General features: G+C 39.6%; 1 protein-coding gene across 1 annotated transcript in view; it reads right to left on the reverse strand.

Moving 5' to 3' along the window:
- Positions 1 to 15,067: 15,067 nt before the first annotated feature.
- Positions 15,068 to 19,602, reverse strand: part of LOC124616218 (probable 39S ribosomal protein L45, mitochondrial) — a 101,715-nt gene continuing 97,180 nt past the window's right edge. The window contains exon 8 of the mRNA XM_047144523.1: positions 15,068 to 15,447. Coding sequence (XP_047000479.1) covers positions 15,184 to 15,447 — 264 coding nt within the window. The 3' untranslated portion in view covers positions 15,068 to 15,183. The remainder of the gene's footprint in view (positions 15,448 to 19,602) is intronic.

Below are 19,602 nucleotides of genomic sequence, written 5' to 3' on the forward strand. Positions count from 1 at the left end.
TCTGAAATCAAAAAAGTATTTTAAATCTGTCTTGTGGCTCCAAGGAAATGCGTATTTTTGTCATCAAGTGTTTTTTCGTTTTATTGAAATAAAATAACTGCAGTGATCTTAATGAAACACACATACCATTTGGCATGCTTTTTCCATCTAGAAACTGTTCATTACAAAATATGTTGATGTCAGTATTAAGAGTTTTGCTTACAAGGTAGAGAAATATAGAAGCCTTACTTTTTTTTATGTCTTTACTTACCCTTGAGGTCTCAAAATTTGTCAGGGAAAAATGCTAAAACTTGTCTGGAAATCAGGTAATTTCACTTGGGGAAACTTGTGGCAACCTTGTCAGTGCAAACATTCATTAGAACATTTCACAGTCATGGTGACAGAGTACAATGTATAATAGACAAAGGTGAGTCCACTGGAAACAATGGAAAAAATTATAATTTATTGAGAATAATGACAAATAAAATGCTTAATTCTTAAACTTTTGTCAGTTGTCTGTTGAACGAACACCTACAATGAACTTAGCAGAAAGTGTTTCACTAACTGGCAAATGTTCCCGAGTCTTTACTGCTTTCACATGCCACTTTTCTTGCTATATCTTCAAAGTCAGTTTCAATCAATGCAGATCTCTTCTGGTACCGGCAAGTTTTTTTCTACACATAAATGACAACTGCTTTATGGTGGCTTATGATGCCATGGCCTTTAACGTTGAGAGTTACACGAGACAGATACCTTTCCACATATGCTTTCTTCACCATACTCCATACTGATTCCATTGGATTTAGGCACGAGTATTATGGAGGCAATAGTAGGCTAAGGAAAACTCTGCTTGGCAATGTGCTGGGCAAATGAAATCTCCCAACAACTAAATCCTTTCATCTGATAGGCGCATTGCTGCATGTTTCATAGTCTTGTGAAAAAGTATTTGTAGCCCTTAACCTTTTCTTATTGCAAAACCATTTAATACTGTCAGCAATTGACTTTCATGGCCCCTACCCCACCCCACTCCACCCCTCCCCCCCCCTCCCGCCAAGGAGCTGCCATGTCTCACCTTGAAGTCATCACATTAAAAATTACTTTGCATCTTCTACTGTGTACAGTTCTAGATGGTCAGCACAACTGTCGGGACTAGCTACATGGCTCACTGTTGTTCCAAAAGTCACCACTGTTACACCAAATCCATATTTCACTTGGTCGTGTACTGTAATTTATTTATAAATTACTGTAACTTGTAAGCCTAACTAGTAATAAATACAATCAACAAAATGTGAAAATCATTAGCTCAGTCAGCAGAAACTGAACCATTCTCCAAACTGTTTCTTTTACGAATATGCAGAATCTCAGGATTTACTCCCTTCTACCTCTCTGCTCATAACTTTCAAGCATTACAGCTAAAACCAAATAAATGTGACATCAACTTTAATGCTGATACGCTTTATTGCAAGCGGGAAAAACAATATAAATGTGGAGGTTGCCAAAGGAGAGGGTTTGTAAGTAATGTACAGTTTCCCAAAGCAAGACCAGAACTAGTTATTAACCAGAAATCACAAGCAATCAGAGAGTAACAGTGGTCATGCATAAACTTAAGCTGGAGTAGACGGAAAGTGACCTATGACAAAAGTGATAAATGTGAGACCTATATTGAGAAAACAAAAGAAAGATTTATATGTACAAGTGGAAGAGAGTATTAAAGGAAAGAACATATGTTAATGCTTCATGAGAGCCATTTGTATGATGGTAATACCCCATCTTAAATCATGGATTATAGAGATATAAATCCAACTGATAAATTTAGAAATGTGCATAAGTGCTTTGTCAAGTTTCAGGACTTTGCTGAACAGCGTACAAAATGCTGCAAGTGCAGAATGGTTAAGCTATTTTGTCTCCCTTATCAAAAGTACAAAGGCTTTCATCCACAAAAGCATGCTGAACAGTGCTTGAACAAACAAATGTTCAAAGTGGACATTGCAGATGGCTTTCTTAACTACATATGTGATGACAGTCAAGACCTGGTACTGAATTACGGTTTATTTGTCTAATAATAATAATAATAATAATAATCTAAATCATTTGATTCAGGTATAGGAGACACATCAAAACTGCGGTAAAATTTCACCGTAAACACAGAACAGCTGATGTTAAAAAAACATAGTAGTAGTAGCAGTAATAATAATAATAATAATAATAATAATAATACAATTCTGTTATGTGTACATACAGTAAAATCTAATATTTAATTACCCTTTGCTCAAATTATCATTTCATCCTCTACAAATTCTTTTATCGAATAGTAGCATTTCTATCACAAAATCTGCTGTAGCCTCATTTTTGAAATTTCTGGCTTGATATACTATGGAGTCCGTGCATATAATTTCAACTGGTGTGTGAGTAGCATAAAATTATTTTCATTTCTCATGTTATGTGCTGTAGGGAAGGTCACAAAAACATGAACATTGTACATTGAATTTTCTAGGAGACTGGGTTTCACAGGAATTTCATGTCCTCACGCACTTTAGGTAGTGGATCAAACAATGGAAAATCCAAGATGGAATGTAACAATATGAGAGAAGGAAAGTTGCTACTTACCATGTAGCGGAGATTCTGAGTCGCGATAGGCACAACAAAAAGATTCACACAATTATAGCTTTTGGTCATTAAGGCCTTTGTCAGCAATAGACATACATACAGACACACACGCATGCGTGCATGCGCGCGCGCGCGCGCGCGCGCGCGCGCGCGCGCGCACACACACACACACACACACACACACACACACACACACACACAACTTGCACACGCGTCTGCAGCCACAGATAACTGAAACCACACTGCGAGCAGCAGCACCAGTGCACAATGGGAGTGGCAACTGGGTGGGGGTAAGGAGGAGGCTGCAGCAGGGAGGGAGAGGGATTGTATGGTGGCGGTGACAGACAGAGAAGTGCTGCAGTTTAGACGAAGGGCAGGAGAGAAGGTGGGGGTCGGGGGGCGGGAGAGGAAGTAGTGGAAAGGAGAGAAATAAAAAGAAATTAAAAGACTGGTAGTGGTGGTGAAATGACGGCTGTGTAGTGCTAGAATGGGAACAGGGAGGGGGCTGGATGGGTGAGGACAGTGACTAACGAAGGTTGAGACCGGGAGGGTTACGGGAACGTAGGATGTATTGCAGGGAAAGTTCCCACCTGCGTAGTTCAGAAAATCTGGTGTCGGTGGGAACAATCCAATGGCACATGCTGTGAAGCAGTCATTGAGATGAGGGATATGTTTGGCAGCATGTTCTGCAACAGGGTGGTCCATTGTTTTTTGGTCACAGTTTGTCGGTGGCCATTCAGGCGGACTGACAGCTTGTTGGTTGTCATGTCTACACAGAATGCAGCTCAATGGTTGCAGCTTAGCTTGTAGATCACATGACTGGTTTCACAGGCAGCCCTGCCTTTGACGGGATAGGTGATGTTAGTGACCAGACTGGGGTAGGTGGCGGTAGGAGGATGTATGGGACAGGTCTTGCATCTAGGTCTATTACAGGGGTATGAGCCATGAGGTAAGGGATTGGGTGCAGGGGTTGTGTAAGGATGGATGAGTGTATTGTGAAGGTTCGGTGGATGGCAGAATACCACTGTAGGAGGGGTGGGAAGGATAGTGGGCAGGACATTTCTCATTTCAGGGCACGATGAGAGGTAATCGAAACCCAGGCGGAGAATGTAATTCAGTTGCTCCAGTCCCGGATGGTACTGAGTTATGAGGGGAACACTCCTCTGTGGCTGGACTGTGGGATTTTGGGAGGTGGTGGGAGACTGGAAAGATTTTTGTACAATTTGTTGGGAGGATAATTACGGTCAGTGAAGGCTTCAGTGAGATGGACTGCTCATCACTGCAGATGCAATGACCATGGGTGGTTAGGCTGTATGTAAGGGACTTCTTGGTATGGAATGGGTGGCAGCTGTCCAAGTGGAGGTATTGCTGGTAGTTAGTAGGTTTGATATGGACGGAGGTACTGATGTAGCCATCTCTGAGGTGGCTTGTTGGGTTGAGGAGGATCAGGTGAAGCAAATGGGGAAGAAGTTGTTGAGGTTCTGGAGGAATGTGGATAGGGTGTACTCACCTTTAATCCAGATAGCAAAGATGTCACCAATGAATCTGAACCAGGTAAGGGGTTAAGGATTCTGTGTTTTTAGGAAGGATTCCTCTCGATGGCCCATGAATAGGTTGGCATAGGATCGTGTCATGCAGGTGCTCATAGCCGTACCCTGGATTTGTTTGTAGGTAATGCCTTCAAAGGAGAAGTAATTGTGGGTGAGGATATAGTTGGTCATTGCAACTAGGAAGGAGGTTGTTGGTTTGCAATCCATAGGGCATCTGGAAAGGTAGTGTTAAATAGCAGTAAGGCCATGGGCATTTGGAATGTTAGTGTACAGGGAGCTGGCATCAACAGTGACGAGCAGGGCACCGTGTGGCAAAGGGACAGGAACTGTGGAGAGTCGGTCGAGGAAATGGTTGGTATCTTTTATATAGGAGGATAGGTTCCGGGTAATAGGTTGAAAGTGTTGGTCTATGAGAGCAGAGTGTCTCTCCATTGGGGCTCAGTAACCAGCCACAATGGGTCATCCTGGGTGGTTGGGTTTATGGACTTTAATAAGCATGTAGAAGCTGGGGGTGCAGGGAGTGGTAGGGTTAAGTAGAGAGATGGACTCTGGGGAGAGATTCTGGGAGGGGTCTAAGGATTTGAGTAGTGACTGGAGATCCTGATGGATTACTGGAATGTAGTCACTGTGGCAAGGTTTGTAGGTGGAAGCATCTGACAGCTGACGGAGTCCTTACACTAGGTAATCCTTGCGGCTCAAAACAACAGTGGTGGAGCCTTTGTCTGCAGGTAGGATTATAAGGTCAGGATAAATTTTTAGATGGTGCACTGCGGTTCTTTCTGTGGATGTAAGATTAGTTTGCATGTTGACGGATTTGGAGAATGATGGTGAGGCAAGGTTCGAGGTTAAGAAACTCTGGAAAGTTAACAGGGGGTGGTTTGGAGGCAGTGGGGGTGGATCACGGTTGGATAGAGGAGTGAACTGAGTTGGGCAGGGTTCAATATTGGTCTCTGGTTGAGTCTGGCTGGTCGGTTGGTGGCAAAAAAGTGTTTCCACTGTAAGGATTGGGAGAAGGAGAGAAGGTCTTTAACAAGTCCTGCATAATTGAAAGGTGAGGCCTTTGGAAAGGACTGATATTTCTGTGGGACTATGGCTTCTGGAGGAAAGGTTCATGACTGTGTCTGGGTCTGTTTAGGTTCTGGGTTCTGTGTCGTAGTGGGAGGGAGTTTTCGAGGGTAGGGTAAGTGTAGTAGATCTGAGAGACGGTTTGTCAGCTATGAGGGGACATGGAGGAGATTTGGAGATTGTTGTAGAGGTGGTGGACTGTGGTACTCCGAGGCCGGGAATAGGAAGTGAGCAGGATGGAGAGTTTTTTGAGGTGGCATTGTACATGTTGCTCAAGTTCCTTCAGGGCAAGAGTTTCAATGTATGTTATGGGTTCCAGGAATTTGGGATTACATAGCAGGATAATTTTGCGGATGGAGAGAAGGTACTGTAAGGAGGCTCGGGCATGGATGATATGGTTTTGCAGGACCATGTTGGTAAGGGCTAAGGATTGGGGAATCTGAACAGGTGGAGGTCATTGTGGAAGGAGTGGTGGCAACCAGAGATGGGTAATTTGATGGTAAGGCCATTAGGGGGGATTTCATTAGCCAACCAACGACACGGGAACAGTATGTGTGACTGGAATCTGGCTAGGGATAAGGAAACTTTTCTGTATTGACGCGGATGGAAGGGGCAAGGATCCATGGTGGCCCACCCCGTCGCCACTCCCATCATGCCTGGTGCTGCTGCTCACAGTGTGGTTTCAGTTATCTGAGACTACAGACGTGTGTGCAAGTTGCATTCGCGCATGTGCGTTTGTGTGTGTGTATTGCTGACAAAGACCTTAATGGCCGAAGCCATAATTGCGTGAATCTTTTTGTTGTGCCTATCACAACTCAACATCTCCGCTACATGGTGAATAGCAACTTTCCTTCTCTAATATTGTTACTTTAGGTAGTGATTATTTGGTGTAGAAAAGCTAGCAACTATCAAGGACATTACTGCCACATATTGACTGATTTGATTAGTTTAGTTGCAGACTAATATTAAGACTTTTAATCCAATTTTCAGAATTTAAAAAAGTAGTGTATGTGTATGTATGTGTAAACATCATAGACAAACTTGATCCTTCCTCCTAAAGCAGAAATACTGACATTCTTCATAAAGCAAAACATGCTCTTCAGTACGCACTTGGTTTCTTCCACACAAAATAACCAGTAAGTGACTCGACTTCCGTTTCCTTCATGTTTCCTGTGTGCATAGGTCTCATTTTGTCCATCTGTCTTGCATACCCTTCACTTATCTTTGCTACCTTCTACCTCTTCCTTTTCTCCCCCTCCATCTTCTCATTATTAACCATTTGCAGATGGTACAGTCCTCTTCCTGTGATTCCCATTTATTTTCTTCAGCACCACTGTCTTTCTGTCAACTATAGGGAAATGGTCATCAAATTGAAATGACAATCAGATAAAGGCAAAAAAAAATTCTTGCTAAGCAGATTCATGCACAATCAGAATTCAGATAAATGTTGTCTTTTAGGACTGAGTGTTGCATCAACTGCAAAAAGACAAGAAAGTAATGGTGGAAAATGCATTAATGAGGAAAAGCATTTAGAGCCTCCAGTCTAGTGAGACATACTAGAATAGGAATTTCCATCTTCTACTATCTTGAGGCAGCAGGAAGTTCAGTTGAGCAGGCAAGGACATCTCTAAAAATAACCCAGTCAACGACACCAAACAAGTTAGACCGGATGACAAAATTCGTGCTGTTGCAAATTTTTACATAGTGGTAGCAGGGACTATCATGAACAAAATATGAAAAATCATGACCTAAGGGGTCAAAATCAAACTACACTACATTTCCTACAAAAAAAGGTCATACTTGTTTTTTCTATAGGACTAATAGTTTCCGCATTGCAGGGGATGGAAAATCACAAATTATTAAAACTACTCACCAAGTGGCAGCAGGAGAATACATGTATAAAAAAGTGCCACAGTCTGAAAGCTTTCAGGGCCAATGACTCCTCCTCCTGGCAGGAGGGGTACAGGAAAAGTGACTGGTGAGGTTTACGAAAAAGAAGTAGATTTCGGAAAATTTGCCCAGAACCCCGGGTCAGGGGGGACTTACTGGAAGGGATGAGAAGGAAAGACTGACTGTTGGGGACTGCACCAAACAAGATTGAAAACCTGACCGCTTAAAGGTGGAAGATAGGTAATTTGCAAGGCAGAGATTTACTGCTAAAACATCGTGCACAAGTCAGAAAGCTAAGTGCATTGTATCTTATGGAAGTGGATGGGGGACTGAGAAAAATAGACAGGTCAGAAAATGAAAGACATAGAAAACTAAAAAGGAGTGAAGAAAGGCACAGTTACTGTGGAGAAATGCTGGGACCAAAGAAATTAAGGCCTGGGGGTGGCTAGAATCAAAGACATGCAGCTTTGTGAGTAGATTTTTTATCTATTCAATTACTTGTATTTTCAAAAATTGTTTATTTTCGTTGTTAGGAACATAAACTTAATGTTTATCTTAAAATGACGTGAGTTAAAACAAATATTAAATGTGTGTACCATGACTGAGTGTAGGAGAACAGTGTTAAGGGATACATTGAGTTCCGGGGGTGTAACTGGGTTGGGAACGGGGAGGGGGGGGGGGGGGGGGAAGTGTGGGGTAGAAAGTGCAAGGAAAAAAAGTAGGTCACTGGATTGTGCTCATGCACTTCCCTGCTTTATAGGTCTGCAAACTTGAGATCAAGCAGGCGATTCCCCACTCTACCTCACTGCGTCACACAAAACAACAACATGATGTTTCCCACAGTTACACCAACCATCCACAGCATGCCTTAGCAATCACTGGCAATACATGTTTATTTTCCACAAAATACATTAACTAGTAACACTAATACAAGAAATGCATACGGATAGAATCTGCTTAAATCTCGGCACACTGTTCTACACTGCTAGAGGGGAAATTGATTCTTAGTCATCCTCTATGGCAGCTTAATGTTCTTCTGGTAAAGGAGAGTTCCCTCACCATAAGCACTGCTCACTTTTCAGTTTACAGATAGACTATACCTCCCTAGTATTTTGTGCCCCAGTTCTCTTATGAGTAGACTTCACTGAGTACATGTTTATATAGTGAAGTTATACTCACAAGGGGAGGCCGCCAATTGTGAAATTCAGATTCGATTCATACTGTGCATAATAAAAGCTCATGGCCAGAGGTGTAATGCTGTAGAAAACTATTAATCGTAGAGAGTATTTCACCGAAACGGTTTCTTTTAACTGTCGATTTTCTCGACAACGGCTGAAAAGTGTATCTTGGTGCTTTGCCACATTACACCTCTGGCCATGAGCTTTTATTATGCGCAGTATGAATCGAATCTGAATTTCACAATTGGCGGCCTCCCCTTGTCAGTGCATTAAGTGACTACTTATTTTTAGTGAGCTATTATGTAAAATGGCTCAACCAATGGAACTGTCAACTGTCCACCAAACTGAAGAGCCTGTTCCAAGTGTAACATACTGTCAATATGTATTTGACAATGTGGATTTCATTGTCTCCAATATCACTGTCAGTAATACTTTTTACAGGATGAGGGGTACCAAATGCATCATCCCAGCCTCGGCTCTCCCACCACCTGACGAGGCCCAGAGACTTTTAAATTGTCTCCCTCTGCAACAGAAGCAGGTCACATATGTGCTATAGAACTTCAGATATTTTAACATAAGTCAAGTGAAGCATTACAACTGATTGCTGTTGTAGACTCGAATATGATTAGTCCCATTCCATCAGACATATTCACACCCATCTTGCAAGACGAACTGTGGATGTGTGATAAGTGGACACACACACAGTGCAGCCCACTCTACAAGTACCAACAGTCCTTGAATAGAAAAGATTTATGCAGACTACCAGTAACAATTAATGGTGAGAGAAATGCAGTAACTTTCTGGTCATTAATTAATTTTCCACCAAGTGACTAGATGATGTTGTAATACACTGCCAACAATATACAACAGCAAATTACTATGTTTACCAATCCAGTCCCTTTCCCACTGACAGTACATATGTCACTGACATCATCACACAAATTAAACACTTCTCAACCATTGTTTACATGAACATTTTTAAATAAAAGCTCACTTAACAACTACAAATACATACTCATATAACAAACTGACAATAATTCCACAACATAAAGGCTCTCCTGCATTTAGTAATGGTACAAACATTTAATATTTGCTTTGAACCTGCTTCATTTAAAGATAAAAATTAATTTTTTACTGGTTTCAATCATCTGCAATTTTTCCATATCCTGCTTCAAATTAGTCCAGAAAAACATAAAAATCCTTCAGTTAATCAACAAAAAGAAAATACACAAAAATTGTCACAAAAATAAAGAAACACAGCAATTTAACTCTTAAAAATTAAATCAATAGGAAGTGCAAGGAAGCTATCACTGTAGTCTGCAGAAAATTTGTGAAGAAATACAAGAGAAATGATTGTCTGAAAATTCAGGAAATAGTAAAATAAAAATAATTTTTGGAGAATGTAAGGGCAAAGGCTTCAAAAAATTCAGCTGTTAAAAACAGAGGAGAGAGCTGATAAATGGAATGAGTATACTTACGGCCTCTGTAAGGGGGAGAAACTGTCTGTGGACATTATAAAAAATGAGAAATGGGTGCCAATTTGGAAGAGAAGGGACCCAGTGTTAGAGTCAGAGTCTGACAAAGCCTTAGACGGCTTGTGGTCAGACAAGGTACAGTTAACACTACTTCAGGATTTCTAAAGCCACTGGAGGAATTGGTAATAAAACAATTATTCAAATAAACATACTTCAGGAGTAAAGGAACCACACTGAATAGCAGGAGCATTAACGTTGTCACCAGTCACAAATGAAAGGGAAAGAAAATGTGCTAGCTTTCAGCACATATCCTTCGTCAAGCTCAACCCCCCCCCCCCCCCCCCCCCACCCACACACACACACACACGCACGCTTCACACACCCACACCGCTATACTGTGCCAGTTGGACAGGGTGTCACAAAGTCAACTATTCAAGTTAAACTGGACACTTACATTGGACTTTCAAAAGAATGTCATCTGCACAATCCTGAACATAGAATGGTCAGATGAATGCAAAACCTTTAGTACAATCCGCTCTAAAAATCTAGCATGAGTTTCTGACTACAGTAATGTATAAAAGAATAGAAAAGAAAATTAAGGATCTGTTAGGTCACAATAAGTTTTTCTTTATGAAAGATGCAGTTGTGACATTACAAATGATAACTTGGGCTTAAGAAAAGTGAAGTCTCTCATAGGATTTGTCACTTTACACGAAATGTTCAGAATTTTGAAGTGCTGCCAGATGTTTGAAATCCTCAGAAATATAGGTATATGTTACAGTGAAAGACAGGCAAATATACAGGGTGAAGCAGACTTCCACCAACAAACACTCAGAGATTGCTCAGGTATAACTTCTGAGTATTTTGATATATGGGACCCACAGTCTCTGGCAGCTGGTTACTCGGTTGTTATGTTTCATTTACTTTCTTGCCCCATTTAGCTTTGTGTTTGTATTGCACTGAAAAAAGTGCACAACAGTCCAGATGTTGACATAATGAATGGTGTCCTGTCTGGAAACAATGATGATGATCCAGTCACTCACAGTACTTGCTGTTGTGAACAATAATCTCCACTTCACTCTTCACCTTCAAGTTTATATTCAGTTCCGACTGGTTCTGTCTACAATTTTTTGTTGCAACAGTGTTAGTACTATGTTGACAGTGATACACAGCAGTACAAACATGGTTACTGATGGAGAATTCATTGATATGCACCTTGTTATACTGATCTGTTCCTGTAACAATGGCAACATTTCAGTACTTTTGCATTTAAGGGTTCCTGCATTACTCTGTGTTGTTTGTTGTACACTTTGGTTATTGCATAATACAGGCTTCTTTGCTGTTATGAAGGTATTTTCACAGAAATAAGAATCCCTGAACAACCTCTAAAAGTTTGTTAGTGGAGTTCTGGTTCGTCCTGTATTAATGTACAAGAACTAAGTGGGAACAATAATGACGAAAGACCAGAAGAGAAGTGATTACATAAGACAAAGATACAGACTTTTCCCTCTACCATTCATGCTAGACATAAAAGAAGCAAAGACTGAAATGAATGAAACATTCAGGGCTGTGATTAAAATTCAGGATGAAAGGATATCAGTGACAGTATTCACATTTTATACTCTGTGAAAGTGAGGAAGAACTGCACAATCTGTCAAATGGATGGAACAGTTTACAGGGCACAGAATATGGACTTAAGGTAAAATAAAAACTTGGCCAGGTGTGAGTAGGGTTCGTGCACTGAGGGTTCCATACAGAATTAACTATGTATACAGAAAGTTCATCTGTCCCAAGAATCAGGAATCTTGACCAGTTTGTCGCTTACCGTCACTGATATTGATCCTAGGAACTCCCAAGATTTTCAAGAATGTTTTACTTTCAATAATATAAATGTGAGGTGTCATGCAGGAGGCAGTTGATCATTATTGTAACAATCAGTCGTTCTCCATTCAAGCTGACTGGGTCACAAAGGTACATGTCAAACGTTAGGCCAGGAATGACTTTATTGCTCATATGACACATTACAGAATTCACCTATCTTCAGATATCCAGGAATGAATGCTGCACATAGATATTGGATTTGGAGCTGTATGTGAAAGACAGACTAGTCTGTGAATAGATGTTTGACATACAATTTGAAACACCATATCTATGTGCAGTAATCACTCCTGGATATCTGATAATGGATAAATTCATAAGAGCAATACAGTCTCTCCTTGCCTGATGTTTGACTTTACCACTGCGAACCAGTCAGCCTGTATGGAGAAGTATTGAGTGTTGTAATTGCTAGTTTGACTTCGGATAACAAATGTAAAATTACAAATTAACAATTTTTGGATTGTTTCCTTTAGTTGTATAGTGAAACCTTACTTCTTGCCAAATTTCATCCTTACAGATAAACGGGAAGTAACTCATAGGTTTTGATGAGTGAGTATAAAAATGTGTGACATAAATGGCTGTACCTTCCTACTGCACTGACTTAGAAGCTGATGTTTATTACACCACCAAGAGACCAGCGACCTTAGCATGTGACACAAAATTTCAACTTGATATGTCTACTCACTCCCGAGAAAAAGGGGTCTTAACAGATGGACGAACAGACAGTGTGTCAAATAAGATTTTTTTTCATATGATACAATAACAAATTTACCCTTTTTTAGATTTTTTCCCTTTGGTTGTACTGTGGAACCTTCCTTTTTGCCAAATTTTATAATTCTAGGCCATCATGAAGTATACTATAGGTCTTGATAAGTGAGTTTATGAGTATTAAAATATGTGACACAAATGGCCATACCTTGTGATAGGATTGACTTACAAGATTCAGTTTTTTACACCACCACATAACCATAGACCTAAGTACATTACATAAATTTTAACTTGATAAATCTACCTGTTCCTGAGACAAAGAGTTTTTAACAGTCAGACAGAATGACAACAAAGCAATCCTGTAAGGAATCCATTTTCACTAACTGAGGCATGGAACCCTAAAAAGGATAAAAAATATTAAGCAGCAACAGAAATGAGAGTGGTGCCAAATGTAACATAAAAAACGGGTGCCATGTAGTATATAACCCGGATCAAAATAATGCATGAGGGACAAAAAAAGGATGAAACAAGAGCGTTCATCACCAAACATAGACTCTTAATATAATATTTCCACCCTGTTTTATTGCTTTATATCTAGGAAGTTAGGTGACTTTACCATACGATCTTCAAAATACTAGACACGTCTCTCCCTCATCTTCAAACCTAAAATAGGTACATCTTATAAATTCATTGCAGTTATGCGATTAGTGGTACACATATACTGACACACTTCTGAGGTGAAAACGCTGAACAGTACTGATATGAAGTAACTAAAAATCACATTACTGTTTCTTTCTCACCTGAAACTGTGTTGCAAGACACTTGATGATTTGTAATTTGGCTGCAGGTAAAGTTCCATCTACTCTGTCAAATGTTACAAGGAACCAAGGCAGCCTTTTTACACCCACACATTTCCTAATCAAGTCTTTTCTGCTATCAAACATATATACAGGGTGTACATCAAGTCTGAGAACACTTTCAATTATTTATTGCACAAGAACTAAACACTGTACAGACGTCATACATATTGCATTTTGAAGAGAAGCTCTGAAAGCTTTGTTTTAAAACAAAAATTCGATATGCGAACCATTAGTGGCCTGGCAGATGTCAATACGATAATAGAATTCTTGCCATACTCGTCCCAACATGGCATCGTTGACTGTGGCATCGCTTTCCGTATTCTCCCCCTCAGTTCTGCTACATCATGTGGTAAAGGCGGTACATACACCAGACCTTTAATGTGTCTCCACAGAAAAAAGTCACGTGGGGGTGAGATCTGGTTTTGTCAAACTCCAACACACAGAAAGCTCACTCCGCACCTGAACTCACCATGTTTGCTACTAACACTGACTATCAGCAAATTACCAAACTATGCTGTGGCGGCATACATGATAAAAACTTTCAGGGTTTCTCTTCAAAATGACACATGTATGATATCTGAACTATGTTTGATTCTTGTGCAATAAATAATTGAAAATGTTCCCAGACTTTATTTACACCTTGTACTATACTTCCTTGTTAACAGAAGAACTCATGAGATTAGCTCAAAAACAATAGCCAAATGATATACTGTCACAATCTAGTAATGAGTGTCAGTTAATTTATCAAGTGTCATAAGGCTTGTCTTTTCTCAAAAAATAATTTCTTCACCATAACTTTTCTTGCAAAATCTGTTGTTGACAGTGCTTGCAGAATCAATCAATCAAAATTTCATCAAGCTACAAGAAACAATTGTTCAAAAATGTCCACAAAAATAAAATATTTACAATTATATTCTGCAAATATACCAACAAAAATAATCAATTTCTGAAAACATACACACAGTATAATTGGATAGGTAAAAAAATCCTTGTCTGTCTAATAATATTATATTAGCATTCTGAAAAGATTAATTTAACACTGTTGTGATCATCAGTGAAATATTCCACTCTACATCATAGACAATAAAACAGATGGACAGCAGCTGGACTGGGAGGTCAATGGTTTGCAATAGGCAATACTGAGGTTACTCTTCTCAAGAAAGGCCACTCTTTTTGTATTGCTTTCCACTTTAGCTGACTTTTGAAGATGTTATTTAAGTGTGCAAGGTACAGGCATGAAGAGCAGGGAACAACAGCACAAAATCATAAACTAAACTATGGCACAAACATAATGCTGTGATCTGGTATCTGACTGACTAGTTGGAGACAGGATACATGCTGCAACACAAGGATACTAAATACCCCATTCCACATATAAAACAGTGGAGAGTCAGTTGGTGCACTTGCTGTGGGGACTGTTACACATCATATTGAGGACTATTTTAGTAAGTTACTATATGTGACAAAGGTTGGATGTTGATATACTACCACCTTGAAGTCCTTAAAGATAAAACACTTGTTCAGCTGGAAGTTTATGGGGGAAGGAACTGATCGTGACCTTACCTTAAGTGAAACCACAATAATTAACATCACAAATGAGATACCACATGTCATAATGTCCTCCATTAAATATGATATTCAATGAATAAATCCATCTGGTAGTTTCCCTCTGTACTGATAAAAGACAGGACACTGAAATAATAATGTCCCCTGTTGCCTCATTAAGGCATGTCATGGATCAAATCATTGTTCAGAGAAAAACACTTAAGTGTCTTCCAGTAGGGGGCACATTACTCACACAATCACTGTAAGCTGTATGATAACAATATTCCAAATTTTTAAAAAGCGCACCTATTTCATACCATAAGTCAGAAACATCCAAATAAATTTGTTTATTCACTTACACAAATTCATTTTTTTTCTTCAAATATTCACAGACAGTTTATAAAACACTGCATAAGTACACACAATACAATTGGACAATAAACAAAGATCATACATTTGAAACTGTTTCTTGTGCCTTGTTTTCAGGAACAGTCTGCACTTGGGTTTCAACTGGTGGCTCTTCAGTCTTTACGTAAGTTTTTTCCATTGGTTCTCTTGGGGGCATCCAATCTGGTATGATTTTATCATGAATTCGCCAAATGCCATACTGATTAGCCATATGTTTTTCGAAGACAACATACTCCAATACATCTTTTGCTAAAATTTCACTTCCATGCATCAGGCGGCCGAAACGATCATATACTGCCAGGATCTAAAGAAAAATAGTTTATCTTTAATTAAATGACACAGTATACATAACAGGTTGCCAAAATTATTGTAAAAAAATTAAAAAATAAATAAATAAATAAATAAAATAAAAAAGTGGCAAATCATCAGCCACTCTTCGGAGAGCTGCTTCTAAAAATATTGTTGTTGTTGTTGTTGTGGTCTTCAGTCCTGAGACTGGTTTGATGCAGCTCTCCATGCTACTCTATCCTGTGCAAGCTCCTTCATCTCCCAGTACCTACTGCAACCTACATCCTTCAGAATCTGCTTAGTGCATCTCTTGGTCTCCCTCTACGATTTTTACCCTCCACGCTGCCTTCCAGTACTAAATTGGTGATCCCTTGATGCCTCAGAACATGTCCTACCAACCGATCCCTTCTTCTAGTCAACTTGTGCCACAAACTCCTCTTCTCCCCAATTCTATTCAATACCTCATCATTAGTTATGTCATCTACCCATCTAATCTTCAGCATTCTTCTGTAGCACCACATTTCGAAAGCTTCTATTCTCTTCTTGTCTAAATTATTTATCTTTCATGTTTCACTTCCATACATAGCTACACTCCACACAAATACTTTCAGAAACGACAATTCTAATTCCCGCAGCATCACCTGACTTAATTCGAATACATTCCATTATCCTCGTTTTGCTTTTGTTGATGTTCATCTTATACCCTCCCTTCAAGACACTGTCCATTCCGTTCAACTGTTCTTCAAGTCCTTTGCTGTCTCTGGCAGAATTACAATGTCATCAGTGAAACTCAAAGTTTTTATTTCTTCTCCATGGATTTTAATACCTACTCTGAATTTTTCTTTTGTTTCCTTCACAGCTTGCTCAATATTCAGATTGAATAACATTGGGGAGAGGCTACAACCCTGTCTCACTCCCTTCCCAACCACTGCTTCCCTTTCATGCCCCTCAACTCTTATAACTGCCATCTGATTTCTGTACAAATTGTAAATAGCCTTTCCCTCCCTGTATTTTACCCCTGCCACCTTTAGAATTTGAAAGAGAGTATTCCAGACAACATTGTCAAAAGCTTTTTCTAAGTCTACAAATGCTAGAAACGTAGGTTTGCCTTTCCTTAATCTTTCTTCTAAGATAAGTCGTAAGGTCAGTATTGCCTCACGTGTTCCAACATTTCTACAGAATCCAAACTGATCTTCCCCGAGGTCGGCTTCTACCAGTGTTTCCATTCGTCTGTAAAGAATTCGCGTTAGTATTTTGCAGCCGTGACTTATTAAACTGATAGTTCGGTAATTTTCACATCTGTCAACACCTGCTTTCTTTGGGATTGGAATTATTATATTCTTCTTTAAGTCTGAGGGAGTTTCGCCTGTCTCATACATCTTGCTCACCAGATGGTAGAGTTTTGTCAGGACTGGCTCTCCCAAGGCTGTCAGTAGTTCTAATGGAATGTTGTCTACTCCCGGGGCCTTGTTTCGACTCAGGTCTTTCAGTGCTCTGTCAAACTCTTCACGCAGTATCATAATTCCCATTTCATCTTCATCTACTCCTCTTCCATTTCCATAATATTGTCATCAAGAACATCGCCCCTGTATAGACCCTCTATATTCATGCAAGTGGTTCTCCTTTCTCCAAAAGTGTCTTTAATTTTCCTGTAGACAGTATCTATCTTACCCCTCATGAGATAAGCCTCTACATCCTTACATTTGTCCTCTAGCCATCCCTGCTTAGCCATTTTGCACTTCCTGTCGATATCATTTTTGAGACGTTTGTATTCCTTTTTGCCTGCTTCAATTACTGCATTTTTGTAATTTCTCCTTTCATCAATTAAATTCAGTATCTCTTCTGTTAACCAAGGGTTTCTACTAGCCCTCGTCTTTTTACCTACTGGATCCTCTGCTGCCTTCACTATTTCATTCCTCGAAGTTACCCATTCTTCTTCTACTATATTTCTTTCCCCCATTCCTGTCACTTGTTCCCTTATGCTCTCCCTGAAACTCTGTACAACCTCTGGTTCTTTCAGTTTATCCAGGTCCCATCTCCTTAAATTCTCACCTTTTTGCAGTTTCATCAGTTTCAATCTACAGTTCATAACGAATAGATTGTGGTCAGAGTCCACATCTGCCCCTGGAAATGCCTTACAATTTAAAACCTGGTTCCTAAACCTCTGTCTTACCATTATATAATCTATCTGATACCTTTTAGTATCTCCAGGGTTCTTCCATGTATACAACCTTCTTTCATGATTCTTGAACCAAGTTAAGTCATGCTCTGTGCAAAATTCTACCAGGCGGCTTCCTCTTTCATTTCTTAGCCCCAATCCATATTCACCTACTATGTTTCCTTCTCTTCCTTTTCCTACTGTCGAATTCCAGTCACCCATGACTATTAAATTTTTGTCTCCCTTCACTACCTGAACAATTTCTTTTATCTCATCATACATTTCATCAATTTCTTCATCATCTGCAGAGCTAGTTGGCATATAAACTTGTACTACTGCAGTAGGCGTGGGCTTCGTGACTATCTTGGCCACAATAATGTGTTCACTATGCTGTTTGTAGTAGCTTACCCGCACTCCTATTTTTTTATTCATTATTAAGCCTATTCCTCCAATACCCCTATTTGCTTTTGTATTTATAACCCCGTATTCACCTGACCAAAAGTCTTGTTCCTCCTGCCACCGAACTTCACTAATTCCCACTATGTCTAACTTTAACCTATCAATTTCCCTTTTTAAATTTTCTAATCTACCTGCCTGATTAAGGCATCTGACATTCCACGCTCCGACCCGTAGAACGCCAGTTTTCTTTCTGCTGATAACGACATCCTCTTGAGTAGTCCCCGCCTGGAAATCCAAATGGGGGACTATTTTACCTCCGGAATATTTTACCCAAGATGACGCCATCATCATTTAATCTTACAGTAAAGCTACATGGCCTCGGGAAATATTATTAATGTTCTGAAAAAATGAGTCACAACTGCTTCAGATATGAATAAATTCACAGGACAAAATGAGGTGTCCAGAAACAAAGTTTCCACATTGCTCGTAAAGGTACAAGGAGTACTTTGGAAAAAAACTGAAGTTTCTTACAGAGAAACAGACAAAAAAAATCCTGGGTAAACAAGCAAAGTGAGAAGAAAGTCATAAATGAAACTCTGGGGAGAGACTTTCATTACAGGTGAGAATCTGGGGAACACAATTTACATGGAAATTAGTTTCCCAAATCCAGGGGTTACTCCCATGGTCAGAACACAATTAGGTGCTCAGAAAATAATGAATATTACAACAGAAGACAAATGAAAAAGTGACAGAACAAATAAATTATTTAAAAATCTGTTCCAGAAGATGAATAATGGCACTGAGTTAATAGGTTCATTCAAAACTCTGGTTTGTACAGAATCACAGACAAAGGTTGTGTTAATTTGCCCATTTGGAAACATGGTACAACTTTACAATCCCCACAAACTAAAAATCTTCTTCCCAAATAATATTCATATCAATTCCTACCTGTAATTCTAATCATGTAGCTAACTGCTTTGCATTTCTGGGCAGATCAGTCCATACACTATACCTGTTTCATCACACTTTCTATGTTAGAAATTGTCTGGAATGCAAGTTTCACATCTTATGTTCTCATGTGTGCAGTCCTGTTCTTGTGCATTGTGCAAATGTAATAGAAGCTCAGTCGACAGAATATTAATCGTCCCCCTTAAAAGAGCATACTGGTCATTTAATATTGCTGTAGACAGTGTAGAACTGGTACCAGGCAGTCATGTAACCCACCATCACCAATGTAAATCATGGTGCTGAAGAGGGTGTGTATGAGCCAGCCTGTTGTGCGGAATTAGTGCAGTTAAGTTGGTTCGACATCAAGAAATGAGAGAATGATATAAAAGAGCTATGTGTTTGGAAGTGCTCGTAACCACATCATGAATGAAGTTGCCTAATTTGTTGGTGTATCAGCAGGGGCTGTCCAACATGTCTGCAAGGAATGGTGTACCACTTGCAGCCATATAACACAGCGTACAAACAGTGGTCACTAGAAGACCCTAGACTGTTGGGACTGGAGGTGAGTACCACCCCATGTCATTGATTTAATCAAACAATGGAAAATCCAGTATGAAATAATGACAACATTATTAAAACTATAGATTGCTTCTCACCATGTAGTGA

Source organism: Schistocerca americana, chromosome 1 (genome assembly GCF_021461395.2).
Source record: "Schistocerca americana isolate TAMUIC-IGC-003095 chromosome 1, iqSchAmer2.1, whole genome shotgun sequence".
NCBI classification, from domain to species: Eukaryota; Metazoa; Arthropoda; class Insecta; order Orthoptera; family Acrididae; genus Schistocerca; species Schistocerca americana.